Source organism: Poecilia mexicana, unplaced genomic scaffold, assembly GCF_051168715.1.
Source record: "Poecilia mexicana isolate PSO_F unplaced genomic scaffold, ASM5116871v1 scaffold_12, whole genome shotgun sequence".
Lineage (NCBI taxonomy): Eukaryota > Metazoa > Chordata > Actinopteri > Cyprinodontiformes > Poeciliidae > Poecilia > Poecilia mexicana.
In genome coordinates this window covers 27,679,067-27,695,348 of record NW_028263381.1, presented here as the reverse complement: position 1 = coordinate 27,695,348, position 16,282 = coordinate 27,679,067, and the positions used below count along the sequence as shown (strand labels likewise).

At 54.9% G+C, this 16,282-nt stretch overlaps 1 protein-coding gene across 1 annotated transcript; it reads left to right on the top strand.

Moving 5' to 3' along the window:
* The first annotated feature begins 396 nt into the window (after window positions 1-396).
* apc (APC regulator of WNT signaling pathway) lies at window positions 397-16,166 on the top strand. Its single transcript, XM_014972048.2, has 18 exons — window positions 397-1,321; window positions 4,148-4,303; window positions 4,821-4,908; window positions 4,984-5,215; window positions 6,179-6,287; window positions 6,381-6,494; window positions 6,605-6,667; window positions 6,739-6,789; window positions 6,861-6,947; window positions 7,054-7,231; window positions 7,307-7,507; window positions 7,739-7,834; window positions 7,911-8,050; window positions 8,136-8,213; window positions 8,286-8,402; window positions 8,487-8,701; window positions 8,776-11,602; window positions 13,746-16,166. The coding sequence occupies exons 2-18, from the start codon at window positions 4,169-4,171 to the stop codon at window positions 15,612-15,614; spliced, it is 6,600 nt and encodes a 2,199-aa protein (XP_014827534.2). The 5' UTR covers window positions 397-1,321; window positions 4,148-4,168; the 3' UTR covers window positions 15,615-16,166.
* Window positions 16,167-16,282: the final 116 nt, after the last annotated feature.

The window sequence follows — 16,282 nt, the reverse complement described above, 5'->3', positions numbered from 1 at the left end:
GGTGGATGTAGCAATACCAAGTGACCACAACATCAGGAAAAAGGAGAAACTGGAGAAATACCAGGGCCTCAGAGAGGAACTGGAGAAGGCCTGGAAGGTGAAGACCACAGTGGTGCCTGTGGTCATCGGGGCCCTCGGGGCAGTCACCCCCAAACTGGAGCAGTGGCTCAAACAGATCCCAGGAACAACATCAGACATCTCAGTCCAGAAATGTGCAGTTCTAGGCACAGCCAAGATACTGGAGGAGAACCTGAAGCTCCCAGGCCTCTGGTAGAGAGAGAGAGAGAGAGAGAGAGAGACCACCCGCGGAGGGTGAGAAGGGAATTTTTTATATATATATATATATATATATATATATATATATATATATATATTTTTTTTTTTTTTTTTTGTCATAGTACCCCCAATAATTTAAAACTACTTTCACCCCTGCTTCAGTGTATTTAGGTGAGTTTTGACGCTTTGTAGTTTGATATTGTTCACAGAAAAAGTTTGCATAGCTGCTGCACATTTTCATGCCAGCAAAAAAGTGTGTGTATTTACGCAAACCTTGACGCAAAGTTAATTTTTATACATGCCGACATATGGGACCGCACATTTTTTGTGCGCACACATGAGGCCTCAGATGTAGTTATGTTCCTGCAGATTATAATCTGCTCATGAAGAGGCTCAGAATATTAATCCCAGCAACGCTGGTTCGGTTCTGCTACCGGTCGGAACCAGGTCCATTTTATCACAGAAGGGTCAGAGGTCCTCACAGGGTCAGCAACACACTGTCACACACACACATACAGTTGGTGTCTATCTTTGTGGGGACTTTCCATTGACTTCCATTAATTCCTACAGCCTAATCCTAACCAAAACTCTATTCACACCTTAGTCCTAAATCTGACTCCTGACCCAAAAACAGCGTTTCCAGTGAGTCCCCACAACACAGTATGCTTCAGGAAACTGGTCCCCACGAGGTATTACAAAGAAACACACGCACGCACACACACACACCCCCACACACACACACACACACACACACACACACACACACACACACAGGTCCACGATAGCTGTGCGGACCAGCAGGACGCAGCCGGTCCTCACAGCCATAGTAAACCTCCCCGCCCTCTCACACACAGAAACAAGATGGCGGAGCACAGCAGCCGCTGCGGCTCCTCAACCAGGCGGGTTCGGTAGAACTTTTAGGGACTTTGGTGAACCCCGTTTATCCCGTCCGAACCAGATTCATGAGCTCCCCGAACCGACTCTGACGGCCCGTTCCCCGGCTGGTTGAGTCTGTCCGCCGCCTGAAGCCCCGATCACCGAGAAGGTAGGAGCTGTTAGCGTAGCTGCTAGCTGGCCTCTTGTTTTGGTAACGGACCGGCGTTTGGACCGAAGCGAGAACGGTCCGGGACAGGTCCCCGTCCACCAGAACCTGCTGACAGGATCCGGAGTTTCCTGCAAGTAGAGGAGGCGGATTTCTGAGCGCTGGTTCCGGGAAAAACCCGGAATGAGTCGAAGCGGTGTTAGCAGGAGCTAAAGTAGTACTGCTGTAATACTACTGTAGTATTCCTGCAATGTAGTATCAGAGGACTGCTGTAGTATTGCTTTCGAACTGTTATATATTTAACTGCTGAGGTACGGCTGTAGTACTGTTGTAGTACTACTGTAGTACTGTTATTTAACTGCTGTAGTACTGTTGTAGTACTACTGTAGTACTGTTATTTAACTGCTGTAGTACTGGTGTAGTACTGTTATGTATTTCACTGCTGTAGTACTTCTGTAGTACGGCTATAATACTGCTGTAGTACTGTTACGTAGCTGCTATAGTACTGCTGTGTAGCTGCTGTAGTATGGCTGTAGTACCACCGTAGTACAGCTGATGTTGCCTCTGGATGAGCCATCAGCCAATCAGCTGCCTGCTCAGTAGTCATGTGACCCATTAATAACGTGAATCTGCTGCACGGAGCTTCGATGGATGTGGAGGCTTTTATTATGTAGTAGCTGGACAGGAAGCGGTTGGGAATCGAACCCGGGACAATTGAATGGACCGTCTGAGGACAGTTTAGTCTGATTTAAAAATAAATATTCATTATGCTGAGAAACGCTGTTACCATGGAAACATATTTACATCCCAAATCGGCAGGGAAATAATTAGGCGCAGTTTTGCGTGTGACATATTTGTCATTAGCAACATGGCCGACATGGGAGGTTTTCATTGGACTATGCTAACCCCGCCCTCCTCCCACTAGCCCCGCCCAGCTCAGGGCAGTGCTTTGTTCTGATTGGGTCCGTAGCGGTCCGTCTGCTCCAGGTTAGGCCTGTCACAATAAACAATAAATTAGTTAATTGCATGAAAAATTAAAATTATCGACCTCATTTTAATTTATTGGCTTTATCGTTTCTGCCTGCCTTCTGATGACCCTGGGCGCTCTCCACTGACCCTCCCTTCCTCACTTCCTGAGCGTAATGGAGGTTGAAGCATCAGGTAGTCGGATATGCCCGTCTCTATCTAAATCTAATGATTATTGCCCTAAGAAAATCTGCACTCTTTTGGTTGAATGCAGTTTTTATTTCCATTTGGTTTTATGTTGTTTACTTTTTATTCATGAGGATTTTTTGTTAATGGAGACTGAGAGTCCATTTTATGTTTATTTTGTTCCAGTGTTTAGTGTTCTTTTCAAAATAAAGTGGATCTGTTTTTGGCAGGATGTGCTTACATTATTGTCATTACATCAGTTTAAAATGGTCTTCAAACAATATCATCGTTTATCTCAGAGTTTCTCATCCTGGTCCTCAGGCCTCCCTGTCCTGCATGTTTCAGGTGTTTCCCTTCTGCCACACCTGGATTCTATCTCTGGGTGATTAACAGGATCTGCAGCACCTGATGGTCATGCAATCAGGTGAATCAGCTGTTCTGGAATAGAGGCTCATCTGAAACATGCAGAGCAGGGGGGGGGGCTGAGGACCAGGGTGGAGAAACTGAGTTATCGCAATAATTTTTCAGACAATTCATCGCTCAGCAAAATTTGTTATCACAACAGGCCTGGTTATTGCTTGATTGTTTTGAATCAGGACATGGGTTGATTCTGTTCCGGTTCCGGTTCTGTTGGGTTGATCAGTCAGCACTGTGTTATTAATTTGTGTTCTGTAGAAATGAAGAGATTAAAGTCAGAACTGAGTTCCTGATGGAAACGCTGAGAGGATTTAGTAATCTAATTAATAATCTAATTCATAATCTGTATAATCTAATGGAGGTCTGCTACCGGGTCGCTCATCAGAACCGATCTGCTCGGCCTATTGAGCATGTTCAGGTGGACAGCCCACGGGCGACCCTGCTGGCTGGAGGTCAGAGGTCACTGGATGTGATGTCAGCTAGTTCTGGTGGTCCTGGTTCTGGTTCTGGTTCAGCTGGTCCTGGTTCTGGTCCGTTGTGTGTAACCCGGTCAGTCAGCCTGCAGTGCTGCAGCAGAGCATGCTGGGAGGAGGGGGGAGCTGTCCTCCCCCTCCCTCTCTGCCTCTGTGAGGCTGGCTCCTGATTGGCTGCCGGCCGATCAGCTGACCCGCTCCAGTCGGAGACGGAGGCTGATGGAGGCGACAGCGATGGGGTGAGCTGCCATTTTCTCTTTCTTTATCCTCCGTCCTCCATCCCTCCATCTGCTGGGGGGATTCATTGTTCTCAGTGGGGGAGGGGGTGCCTATCTGCAGGTCTAATTCATTCATTCATTCATTCATTCATTCATTGATGCTCTCTGATGGAGACGGAGGGGGGGTTTGATGATGGATGGAGGAAAATGGCCGCCTGCTGGGGGGCTGGAGAATCAGCTGCTATTGATCAGAGCTGTGACATCATCAGTATTGATCTGCTGATAGGTTCTGGTTCTGATGTCAGTGTGCAGGAACCAGAACCATCCAGAACTTTCTGTAGAGACCCTGTTCTGCTGCAGGTTCTGGTTCTGACCCAGAACCTGATCCGCTGCAGAGTATCATGCAGAGGACACATGAACTACCTTGTTACCACGGTAACATGATGTTACCGTGGTAACCGGTTCTGGTTAGCAAATCCTTCAAAATAAAAGCCAGTTTTTTTTTGCAAGTGAAGATGTAGAACTGATGTCTAACAGCTGTGGGTTGACCTTTGACCTGTGTGGCTTAGGTCTGAGGCGGAGCGTCCATCATGGCGGCGGCGTCCTACGACCAGCTGCTGAGGCAGGTGGAGGTGCTGAAGATGGAGAACTCCAACCTGAGGCAGGAGCTGCAGGACAACTCCAACCACCTGACCAAGCTGGAGACGGAGGCGTCCAACATGAAGGTAGGAGGGGGAGGGGGGGGGTCTCTCTCGCTCACCCTCTTTCTCTCTCTCTCGCTCGCTCGCCCCAGGATAGTCCTGAGCTGTTTTCGGCCAATCACGCGCTGCGCTGTTAGAAAGAGCTTTTTGTTCAGAGTGGGATGTCTCTTTGTGTGGATCTTTGGAAGGAACCAGAAAATCAGTCAGAGTGAGCGCTCTGTCTGCGTCTTTTCTTTTCCTTGCTGTGTTCCTCTGGGTCTGGTTCGTGGTCTGGGTCGACCCGGTTCCTCTCTCTGTGGTTCTGGTCTCTGGTTCATTGTTGTTTCATCCTTAATGTCTATTGGAACTCTGACTTCCTGTTTCCTGTTTGCTGCTCTGTGTTAGGGTGTGTGTTATTGTCCGAGTGTGTGTGTGATGGTTCTGTCCGAGCGCTGCTGGCTGATCGTTGGTTAGCCCTGCCTCCTGCCTCGGCCCCACTTCCTGTCACTTCCTGTCTGGGATTCCCAGCCAGTCACGGAGCGCTGCTCTTTGTGTCCAACAGGAAGTGCTGAAGCAGCTGCAGGGCACCATAGAAGAAGAGTCCGGGGAGGCGTCCGGCTCCCAGCTGGAGCTCATAGAGAGACTGAAAGGTGAGGAGAACCAGGTCGAGCCGCTGTGGGCCAGGTTCTGGTCCACACAGCTCCCTCACTGGGTTCTTCCCGCAGAGATGAGTTTGGACCCGGCCGGTTTGAGGACCAGAACCAGGGCTCCTCCACCTCCTTCGTCCTCCTCCAGCTCTGCCTCCTCTTCCTCCGGAACGATGGCAGGAGCCGCTGGGGGACCCGCTGGGGGACCCGGGGCCCAGGGGCCGAACCCGGCCTCCTTCCCCAGGAGAGGAGCTCCGACTGCAGGGAGAGACGGCCACGACCGCTGCCTGGAGGAGCTGGAGAAGGAGAAGTACTGACTACTACACACTACTATTGACTACTACACACTACTATTGACTACTACACACTGCTATTGACTACTACACACTACTATTGACTACTACACACTACTATTGACTACTACACACTACTATTGACTACTACACACTACTATTGACTACTACACACTACTATTGACTACTACACACTACTATTGACTACTACACACTACTATTGACTACTACACACTACTATTGACTACTACACACTACTCTCGCTACAGAAGGCTCCTGTTAACAGATGAACTGAATTGTAGCCCTGAATCAAACCAATTTTTCTAGATATTAGATAATGACTAAAACAGTTAGAACCTTGTTACGAGCTTTCTGTTTTAGTGGCGCAGCTTTTACAGTCATTACGGTAGTGGCAAAAGAAACCAACCGACCAATAGCAGTGCGTGTTTGGCCGTACCAGGTAATGCACTAAAACTGGCTCCAAGCAGCCGCTAAACTTTGTAACAAGCAGTTTACTAGGAAAACACACAGCTGGCAAGACGAGGAGACGAAGAACCAAAAGCTGAGGCGGAGAAACGGGCAGAGAAGTCCAGCCGGGTGAGACCAAGGACAGGACAGAGACAACTGAGATGGAGAGGCGCCCGAGTTAAACCTACACAAGTAGAAACAGAACAAATATGGCGGTGCCTGAAAAAGGAACCGTGGAGAACAGAGTATTTAATCCAGATGGACAGAGTCGGTCACTGAGCCTGTCTGATCAGAACCTGAGGCAAAGCAGAAGGAAGCAGACCTGCAGAAACAAGAGCTAAGGCAAGACCAGCACTGCTGCTCGGGTTCTGGGTCAGTACAGAGGGTTCTGGGTCAGTACAGAGGGTTCTGGGTCAGTACAGAGGGTTCTGGGTCAGTACAGAGGGTTCTGGGTAAAGCTCATATAGTCCTGTATTCTGGCTCTCCTGTGATTGGCTGCTGGCTCTCCTCAGGTCCCTCCTATTGGCTGAGCTGGAGAAAGAGGAGAAGGAGAAGGACTGGTACTATGCTCAGCTCCAGAACCTCACCAAGAGGATCGACAGCCTGCCGCTCACCGAGAATGTAAGCAGACCCAGTGCATGCTGGGAGATGTAGTAGTGATGAGCGCAGTGCATGCTGGGAGATGTAGTAGTGATGAGCGTCTGTCCGTACCAGTTCACGCTGCAGACAGACATGAGTCGCCGTCAGCTGGAGTTTGAGGCTCGCCAGATCCGCTCAGCCATGGAGGAGCAGCTGGGGTCCTGTCAGGAGATGGAGAGGAGAGCTCAGGTACGACAGGTCACCTGGGGGTCAGCTGGAGGTCACCTGGGGGTCAGCTGGAGGACGGGGGATAGTGTTGGTTCAGACTCGTCTCATAAGCTGTGTGTGTGTGTTTTCAGGCTCGTGTGTCTCGTATTCAACAGATAGAGAAAGACATCGTGAAGCTGGGCACCCGACTGCAGGTAAGCTCACCTGTTGCTTGCTCACCTGTGTAGCAGTCAATTGTTAGCTGACCAACATGGCGTCTCTGCAGGTGGAGGGCACTCAGAGTGCAGGGGACGGTAGTGGATTGGCTGGAGCTCAGGTGAGAATGCACCTGAGCTTGGTTAACTGTCTCTTCTTCCGCCATGTTTACTTCCTGGTTTCCTCTTCCAGAGCTCCAGCAGCCGATTGGACCAGGAGTCTGCTAATGAGACGAACTACTCAGTGCCTCGACGAATCACCAGCCACCTTGGAACGAAGGTGAGTGTGTGTGTGTGTGTGTGTGTGTGTGTGTGTGTGTGTGTGTGTGCGTGGCACAGGTGTGTGAGAAGCCGAACAAGATGGGGCTCTGTGTCGCCCCCTGCAGGTGGAGATGGTGTATAGCCTGCTGTCCATGCTGGGGACTCACGACAAGGACGACATGTCGCGCACGCTGCTGGCCATGTCCAGCTCGCAGGACTCCTGCATTGCCATGCGCCAGTCTGGCTGTCTGCCGCTGCTCATCCAGCTGCTGCACGGCAACGACAAGGACTCCCTGTTGCTAGGTAACCACCCCAACCCACAGCCCCCGACCTTGTGCGGACTCCTCCGTCGGTGTTCACTCCTGTGCGGTCGCCTAGGTAACTCTCGCGGAAGCAAGGAGGCGCGAGCGCGGGCGTCAGCCGCTCTGCACAACATCGTCCACAGCCAGCCAGACGACAAGCGCGGGCGGCGCGAGATCCGGGTACTGCACCTGCTGGAGCAGGTCCGCCATTACTGCGAAGCGTGTTGGAGCTGGCAGGAGAGCCACGAGAGGGGCGTCGACCAGGAGGACAACCCAAGTGAGTCCGGTCACATGACCAGGTGCCGCACCGTGTAGCATAGCAAAGCGTAGCATATCATAATGCCCCACAGTGCAGCACCTGGTCATGTGCATAGAGCAATGTAGCATATCGTAGCAAAACATCTCGCCACATGGCACTGCGTAGCATAGCTCAGCGTAGCATAGCTCAGCGTAGCATAGCTCAGCGTAGCATAGCATAGTCGTGTCCTGATGTGTGATGTCTTTGCAGTGCCGTCTCCTGTGGAGCATCAGATCTGCCCCGCCGTCTGCGTTCTCATGAAGCTGTCCTTTGATGAGGAGCACCGCCACGCCATGAATGAGCTGGGTGGGTTGTGACCTGGTACTGACCTGGTTCTGACCGGGTTCAAACCCAGTTCTGACCCAGTTCTGTGTACCTGCAGGAGGCCTGCAGGCGGTGGCAGAGCTGCTACAGGTGGACTGTGAGATGTTTGGGCTGAGCAGCGACCACTACAGCGTCACCTTGAGGCGATACGCTGGCATGGCACTCACCAACCTCACCTTTGGAGACGTGGCCAATAAGGTGACAGCAGGCTCCTCCATAGAACACAATAAAACCGCCTTTATTGTCCCTGAGCAGCCAATGACGTGCTGCCGTTTCCTATCAGGCCACGCTGTGCTCCATGAAGGGCTGCATGAGAGCCATGGTGGCCCAGCTCAAGTCTGAGAGCGAAGACCTGCAGCAGGTACGTTCAGCTGCTCCAGGAGGTAGATAGGGCCCGCTGCTCCGAGAGATAGCCAGTGTCTTGCTGTTCCAGGTGATAGCCAGTGTCCTGAGGAACCTGTCATGGCGCGCTGATGTCAACAGCAAGAAGACGTTGCGTGAGGTTGGCAGCGTGCGAGCGCTGATGGGCTGTGCTCTTGAAGTGCAGAAGGTACAAACAAATGATCACCTGATCCCAGAGATCTACTGAGCATGCTCAGTCTGCCGCTTCTCATCACTCTTCCTGGTGTTGCAGGAGTCGACGCTGAAGTCCGTACTGAGTGCGCTCTGGAACCTGTCGGCTCACTGCACAGAGAACAAGGCGGACATCTGCGCGGTGGACGGCGCTCTGGCCTTCCTGGTGGGAACTCTCACACACCGCAGCCACACCAACACGCTCGCCATCATCGAGAGCGGCGGAGGGATCCTGCGCAATGTCTCCAGCCTTATCGCCACCAACGAGGCGCACAGGTAACCCCAGTGCTCCTGAGGAGGAGGGGCACTTTGACAGAAGGCATGCTGAATCCGTGTGTCTCCTCTTGCAGGCAGATCCTGCGGGAGCACGGCTGCCTGCCGACTCTGCTGCAGCACCTGAAGTCGCACAGCCTGACAATTGTGTCCAATGCCTGCGGCACACTGTGGAACCTATCTGCGCGAGACGCCCGCGACCAGGAGACGCTGTGGGAGCTGGGTGCTGTGGGCATGCTGCGCAATCTCATCCACTCCCGCCACAAGATGATCGCCATGGGCAGCGCTGCCGCCTTGCGTAACCTAATGGCCAACCGCCCTGCACGCTACAAGGACACCAGTGTGGTGTCGCCCGGCGCCGGCGCACCATCGCTCCACGCTCGCAAGCAGAAAGCGCTGTTTGAGGAGCTGGACGCCCAGCAGCTGTCAGAGACCTTCGATAACATCGACAACCTGAGCCCCAAAGCCGCCAACAGGAAGGGGCGGAGCTGCAACGGCGCTGGAGGTAGCACCCCACGCTCCTACACCAACACGCCGGTGCTGTCCAGCCCGAAAGGCGGCGAGGGAGCGAAGAGAGCAAGTGAGGAGGTGGCATACGCACGGCCGGCATTCCCGCCCAGTGTGCGCGCCTCCAGCGATAGCCTCAACAGCGTGACCAGCACTGATGGCTACGGCAACCGCGGCAAGACCAAACCATCCTCCGACGTCTTCTACTCCTCTGACGAGAGCGCCGCCAACAAGTGCTGCGTCTACAGGAAGTACCCGGCCGACCTGGCGCATAAGATACGCAGCGCCAACCACATGGCAGACGATGATGGCGCTGAGCTGGACACGCCTATCAACTACAGCCTGAAGTACTCTGACGAGCAGCTGAACTCGGGGCGGCAGAGTCCGAGCCAGGATGGCGAGCAGGACACCCGGCTGCGCCGTGGCAACAGTGGCGAGGCGGGGGAGAGCAGTGGCCGCATGGCAGCAGGGCAGTCGCCACGATACGTCGTCGTCTCGGCAACATCCTCCTATGGTGGTGACGCTGTACCAGAGCAGCCGATCGACTATAGCCTGAAGTATGGAGATGAGTCGGCGCGCAAAGAGACTGCCATCCCCTCGCTAGCTCCTCCCACTTCTTCCTCCACCAACAAGCTCCGCCCCCTGCCGGTCACCACGCGCTCTGCGGTCAAGAGCAACCAGGAGTCAACGCAGACTTACTGTGTGGAGGATACACCCATCTGCTTCTCCAGGGGTAGCTCCCTATCCTCTCTGTCCTCTGAGGAAGATGAAGATGCTGATGTCGTGAGGAAGAGTAAAGGCAGCGGCGGTGGCAACGACTACCCGACACTTCCTGTCAGCGAGAAAGATGCTCAGGAGCAGCAGCAACGGCAGCAGAAGGAGGCGGAGAGTCAGACGTCGGCCGTGCCATCCACAAGAGGACGAAGGGGCCACCACCACCACCATGGCCACCATCATCACCATCACCACCACGTGACCTCATCGTCGGGCGCCAGGACCCCCAAAAGCCCTCCGGAGCCACCGTACGCGCAGGAGACGCCGCTGATGTTCAGCCGCTGCACATCGGTCAGCTCGCTGGACAGCTTCTCCACGTCGTCCATCGCCAGCTCGGTGCGCTCCAGCGAGCCGTGCAGCAGCGAGCCGAGCGGCGTGGTGAGCCCCAGCGACTTGCCTGACAGCCCGGGCCAGACCATGCCGCCCAGTCGTGCCAAGACGCCGCCGCCCCCCGCCCAGGGCGATGCGCCGACGCAAGGCGCCAAGAAGGGGGAGGAGGGGGACTTGCTGCTACACTTTGCTACGGAGAGCACACCACACGGATTTTCCCGTGCCTCCAGTCTGAGCGCGCTCAGTCTGGATGAGCCGTACATTGCGGCAGAGATGAAGGAGGCGGCGGCCGCAGGCAGCGAGGAGGCGAAGCCGGTGCCTCTCAAGCCCATTCTGGACGAATCTGACGATGACAATGAGATCCTGGTGGCGTGCATCAACATGGCCATGCCCAAGTCCTCCCAGAAGCCCAAGAAGCTTCTGCCAGCGGCACCACGGAAACCCAGCCAGCTTCCTGTCTACAAGCTCCTCCCACCCCAGAGCCGGCCGCCACCACCGCAGAGGAAGGAGGTGCCACCACTGCCGGAGGAAGTGCCCCGCGTTTACTGTGTGGAAGGAACGCCGCTCAATTTCTCCACCGCCACATCGCTCAGCGACCTCACCATCGACTCGCCACCCAATGAGGAGGCGGCCCCGCCCCCGTCAGCCCCCAGGACCCGGCCGGCGGTCCCAGAGGGCGAGAACGGCGACGACATTTTGGCCGAGTGCATCAGCGCCGCCATGCCTAAAGCCAAGCCCCGCAAGCCAATCAGAATGCCAGACAGCGGCGAGCGCTGCCAGGCCCCGCCCCCAACTGTGTCTCCGCCAACACCGCCGCAGGTGAAGAAGCCCACCTCCCCTGTGAAGCCCATGCCTCAGCGGGGGCCATATGGTGTCATCGCAGCAACAGCCACCAAGCCCAAGCCGGGATTCGCCTTCGACTCGCCTCGCCACTACACGCCCATCGAGGGGACGCCATGTTGCTTCTCACGCAATGACTCGCTGAGCTCTCTGGACTTTGAAGAAGACGAGGCCGGTGAGAAGGACGGTGAGGACAGAAAGAGCAAGGAGGAGGAAAACAGGAAGCGGAAGCAGCAGACAGTCACCATTTTCCCCCGCACCAAACCACCGGCCAATCAGACGGTGGCGGACGAGAAGCAGAAGTTCTCCATGGAAGACACGCCCGTCTGCTTCTCCAGGAACCCGTCGCTGAGCTCGCTGAGCGACATCGACCAGGAGAACAACAACAAGGAGTTCGCCCAGCCCCCGCAGCACGATGAAGAGGAGGAGGAGGAGGCACTTCCTGCTGTACAGGTGGGACAGGAGAGACGGGTGGGACAGGAGAGACGGGTGGGACAGGAGAGACGGGTGGGACAGGAGAGACGGGTAGGACAGGAGAGACGGGTGGGACGAGGGGTCGGTAGGTTTCTTCCTGAATAAGCAGGGATTACATTAAGCAACCCAAAGTCCCCAGCGGTCTGTTCCTCTCTCCGCTGGGCTTCACTACACTGAAGCCAAGCCTGAAACTAAATCCCACAGGCATCGGTGGACTTGATAGGTCTGAAATGGGAACATGGAGTCTTCCTCATCGTCCAACAGTGTGAGGAGGTCGGGTTAGCATCTACCTCCATTTGGAGTTCCTCTGTCTCCATAAGACCCTCAACTAGCAGAGGCATGGACTCTCCCTCCATCATGTCGGCCCAGCTCCTAGAGGCACTGAGAGGCCTGGTCCTGGCAGCCAGCTATGGCAGCTAGCTACAGCCACTATTGTTTCACTGTTAAAGGGTTCTGCCCTAGCAGCCTCCATCTGAGCATGGTCTGACAGGAGAGGGGGAAGACATGCAGCAAATTGGGCCAGGACTGTGAGGGCATAGAGGACAGAGGCCTCCATGCACCAGCTTCAGTCCTGGGCAGCTGGGACAGCCGTCCCTCCATCGCCATAGGATGGTGGCGGCCCTCAAGGTGAGCCAGTGACGCCTGAGCGTTGTTAGCGCCCATGGACCTGGGTCCCTACACGAGATTAGGGCTGTTGTAAACGAATATTTTAGTAATCGAGTAATCTATCGATTATTCTTACGATTAATCGAGTAATCGGATAAAAAACATTATAAAATGAAATATTGGTAAATCTGGCATAATACCGGTGTTACTATCAGATATCAATATCAGTCCAATTTTTCATATTTGAGCATCCCTAACAGTTGCTTTTTTGTAGTTTAGAAAACTAACCTGTAACAATAATAGCTCACTTTCTAAGTTAACCAGAAGAAAAGTTATAGAAAAATCTGAAATTATATTGAATTTAATAACAAAGAGGCAGGCTCACAAATATGCTTATAAAAAATGTCTACAATCCAGCTTTTAGTTTATGTATTCATCTTCAGTGAGTTTAATAGATTAATTAAACTCACCTTGCCACCTAACCTGTCACGCTTTGGGTTTGAAAATACGGGAAATGCCGCCTGGAGTGGGAGGAGAGGGCGAATGAACGAACATGGGGTGGAGGGGAGGAAATAGACCAGCGGACTGACGAACCGTTAGACCGGGGGACGAACACGGGGGGAAGCAATACGGGATATTTACGACACCTTCACTGGTCACACTCAGAAACTCATCTACCAGCCATGTACGATGCGCTCCGCCACCCGTTTCTTCAGACCGGGATATGAAATGTATTGTGCGGTTCGTCGGTAAAGCTACATTTACACGGTAAGCATCAGCTACTCAGCCGCCCGCCCTGTTCAGTCTATCCGCTCACCTCAGCGCTCTTCCCGCCGTTCGCTTTCAACCAGCAGCCCCGGAGGAGAAATGCTGCCGTACTCCAGGCATCCCCCAGTCATTTTAAGGATGCTTATTGGTTCCCCAAAAACGATAAAAAGTCGGGCATTATCATCAATCAATAAAATCCCCACGGGCCAATCTTGAAGATTGGACTTTATGCCGCTGAGACTTAGCTTTTGTCAACAACTCAGAGGCGGAAGTGAGAGCTCCGCGCAACGCAAATGAAGTCCCGGCCGGAACACGGTGCGCTAACTAATAAAACATAAATTAACGAAGCTTCGAGGCAGGTAAATTTTCCTCGAGGAATTTTAGTAATCGAGGTACTCGAATCATTCGAGGAATCATTTCAGCCCTACACGAGATAGAGGCCCGCGTGACGCTAGGCCTCTTAAATCTCCGGTTCCAACCCTTAACAGGAGCTGTCACCATGCCGATGGCTTAGTGTAGCTTGTTTTAACACGATAGCTGAACTTTACCTACTTTCTATGTTGGCTATGTACGGCTAGCAGTAAGCCTGCCTGTACAACATAAACGTTAGCTTCTCTACTAATCAGACAGTCACTGAGGCAAAGTGATCAAAGAGCCTTACAGAAAGGTTCAGTTTATCAGGAAAACCAGAGGATCTGGGGCTTAGTTAGTCTGAAGGATGTCTGATGGTTCCCTCTGTGCTCTGCAGGTTGAGTCGAAGCCCCGCCCCCCTGCGGCCAGCGGCTACGCCCCCAAAGCGTTTCACGTGGAGGACACGCCAGTCTGTTTTTCCAGGAACTCGTCCCTCAGCTCCCTCAGCATCGACTCGGAGGACGACCTGCTGCAGGAGTGCATCAGCTCCGCCATGCCCAAGAAGAAAAAGAAGTCCACCGCACCACCCACCGCCACGTCACCCGCCACCACGCTGCCCGCCGCCCTTGTTCCCCTCGCCAAGGCAGATGAGGACATCCTGGCGGAGGAGGAGCCTTCGGAGGTGCCCCGCAGTCCGCCCTCTCCAGACTCTGAGTCCTTCGACTGGAAGGCCATCCAGGAAGGAGCCAACTCCATCGTTAGCAGCCTGAACGCCGCTGCCTCGGCCCTGTCCCGCCAGCCGTCCTCAGACTCCGACTCCGTCCTGTCTCTGAAGTCTGTCGGCTCGCCGTTCCACCTGCCGGCGGCCGGCCGGACCACCGAGGACAACGAGGCAGCGTTGCAGGTCAAGCGCTGCGCCCGCATCCTGAAGCCTGGTGAGTGCAGCAGCCTAGAGGCCAAGAGGAAGGAGGAGGAGGAAGAGGAGGAGACGAAGGCCCTGCGCGGAGGGAAGAAGGTCTACCGCAGTCTGATCACAGGAAAACCCCGGGCGGAGCCGGCTGCCAGGGGGCGGAGCAAGCCCCGAGCTGCCGCTGCCGCCAAGGCTCCAGGAGGCACCGACACTGCCGACAGAGGGGGCGGGTCCTCTCGAGACTCCACCCCTTCCCGGCCCTCTGCACCGGCCAATCAGAAGGTGGGAAAGCTGTCCCAGCTGCCACGTACCGCCTCTCCAGGAAGTGCCTCGTCATCATCTTCCTCCAGAGCCGCCAAGGGTGTGCCTAAAGGTGGAGGCCTCCCCAGGAGCGAATCGGCCTCCCGGCTCGCTGGCTCCGGCCCTTCCAGGAAGCAGAAGGCAGAGCCAGAGAAGCCGGCGCTGGTCCGCCAGTCGACCTTCATCAAGGAAGCTCCGAGCCCCACACTGAAGAGGAAGTTGGAGGAGTCGTCCTCCTCTGCTGTTGTGGAGCCGCAGTCCAGCCCCGAGACGCCACTTCCCCCCGCCGCCCATCGTTCGCACTCAGAGAGCCCGTCACGCCCGCAGGAAGTAACCTCATCACGTATAAGCCGCACCGGCACCTGGAAGCGTGAGGCCAGCGGCGGCGGCTCTGGAGTGAGCGGTGGGAAACACTCGACCTCGCTGCCGCGCGTCGGCACCTGGAAGCGGACGGGAAGCTCCTCCTCTGTGCTGTCGGCGTCCTCCGAGTCCAGCGAGAAGGGGCGGGGTGAGGACGGTGGCCGCGGTGAGGCCAAGGGGACGTGGCGGAAGGCAAAGAGCGGCGGCGAGTCGACGGCTTCCAAGTCGGAGGATGTCTGGGTCCGCCTGGAGGACTGTCCCGTTAACAACCCGCGCTCGCCGTCCGCCTGCTCAGCGCGCTCGCCTACCTCTGCCAACTCCCCGCCCATCATCGATAGCCCTGCCCCCTCCAAGATCCCCTCTTCTTCCTCTTCGTCCTCTTCCAACCTCAACCTTCGGCGGAGCTGTGAGAGCCTGGAAGAGCAAGCCCCGCCCCCTCCTGACCGCCAGCAGCAACGCAGCCAACCGCGCAGTGGTGCCGTGGCGGCGCGCGTCAGTCCCTTCAACTACACACCCAGCCCCAGGAAGAACGGCGCAGAGCTGAGCTCCGCCCCCACGCAGCCTGCCGGCGGCACGTCGGCCACGCCGGCGCGGCCCTCGCTCATCCCCACCCCTGTGACCAAGAAGCGAGAGCCGAAGGGCGGAGACGGTGGCGGCGGGGGCGAACGCGGCTCCTACATCGTCACTTCTGTGTGAGTCTGGAACAGGAAGTGATGTCTGGGAACAGAACTGTACAGGAAGTGATTCAATGTTTTGGCTCCACCCCTATCCCGCTGCTGCTTGATTAGCTCCTCCCACCTGCCTGAGAGGAACCTTTCTATGTTTTTATACCACTGGTCTGTAGCGCTTAGCTCCGCCCCCTGCCCTGCATGGCCCCGCCCCTTCAGAACAGCGTTCCCATGGCGACCTGAAGGTGATGATGTTTCTGGTAGCTGTAGCGTCTGGAAGGTTTGGTTCTGAACACAGCCCGGTCTGTGGTCCGGCACCAGAACCAGAACCTTCGTGCCGGGTCTGATTAACCCACTAACCTTTGATCCGATCAGGTTCAGTTAAACTTCTGATCGGACCAGTACCCAACAGAACCGGCAGCATGCCCGGCTTTGTTCAGAACCTGATGCTTCCTGTCCTGTCGCCATGGAAACGAGTAACACTGTAAAGCGTAAGTTATTGCTGTAAACTGCAGCTAATTTAACCGATTGAGCTGCAGCAGACTCACTGCAGATGATCAATAAAGTTCAACACAAGCTGCTTCCTGCGTCTCTTTTCTCACCTGGTGACCCGGCCGCCTCCCAGGTGAGGCTGGGCTGCAGCGCCGCCTGGGAGCACCTGCTGTTCTGAAAGGAAAAAAACTTTTGAAGTTAAAA

What these genes read in the sequence shown, in the direction of transcription:
- apc (XM_014972048.2), top strand. Translation starts at nt 4,169, where the DNA reads ATGGCGGCGGCGTCCTACGACCAGCTGCTGAGGCAGGTGGAGGTGCTG. An exon ending in GCCTGCCGCTCACCGAGAAT is followed by an intron (nt 6,288 to 6,380) that starts GTAAGCAGACCC and finishes TGTCCGTACCAG; the next exon opens with TTCACGCTGCAGACAGACAT. An exon ending in GTGGATTGGCTGGAGCTCAG is followed by an intron (nt 6,790 to 6,860) that starts GTGAGAATGCAC and finishes TTCCTCTTCCAG; the next exon opens with AGCTCCAGCAGCCGATTGGA.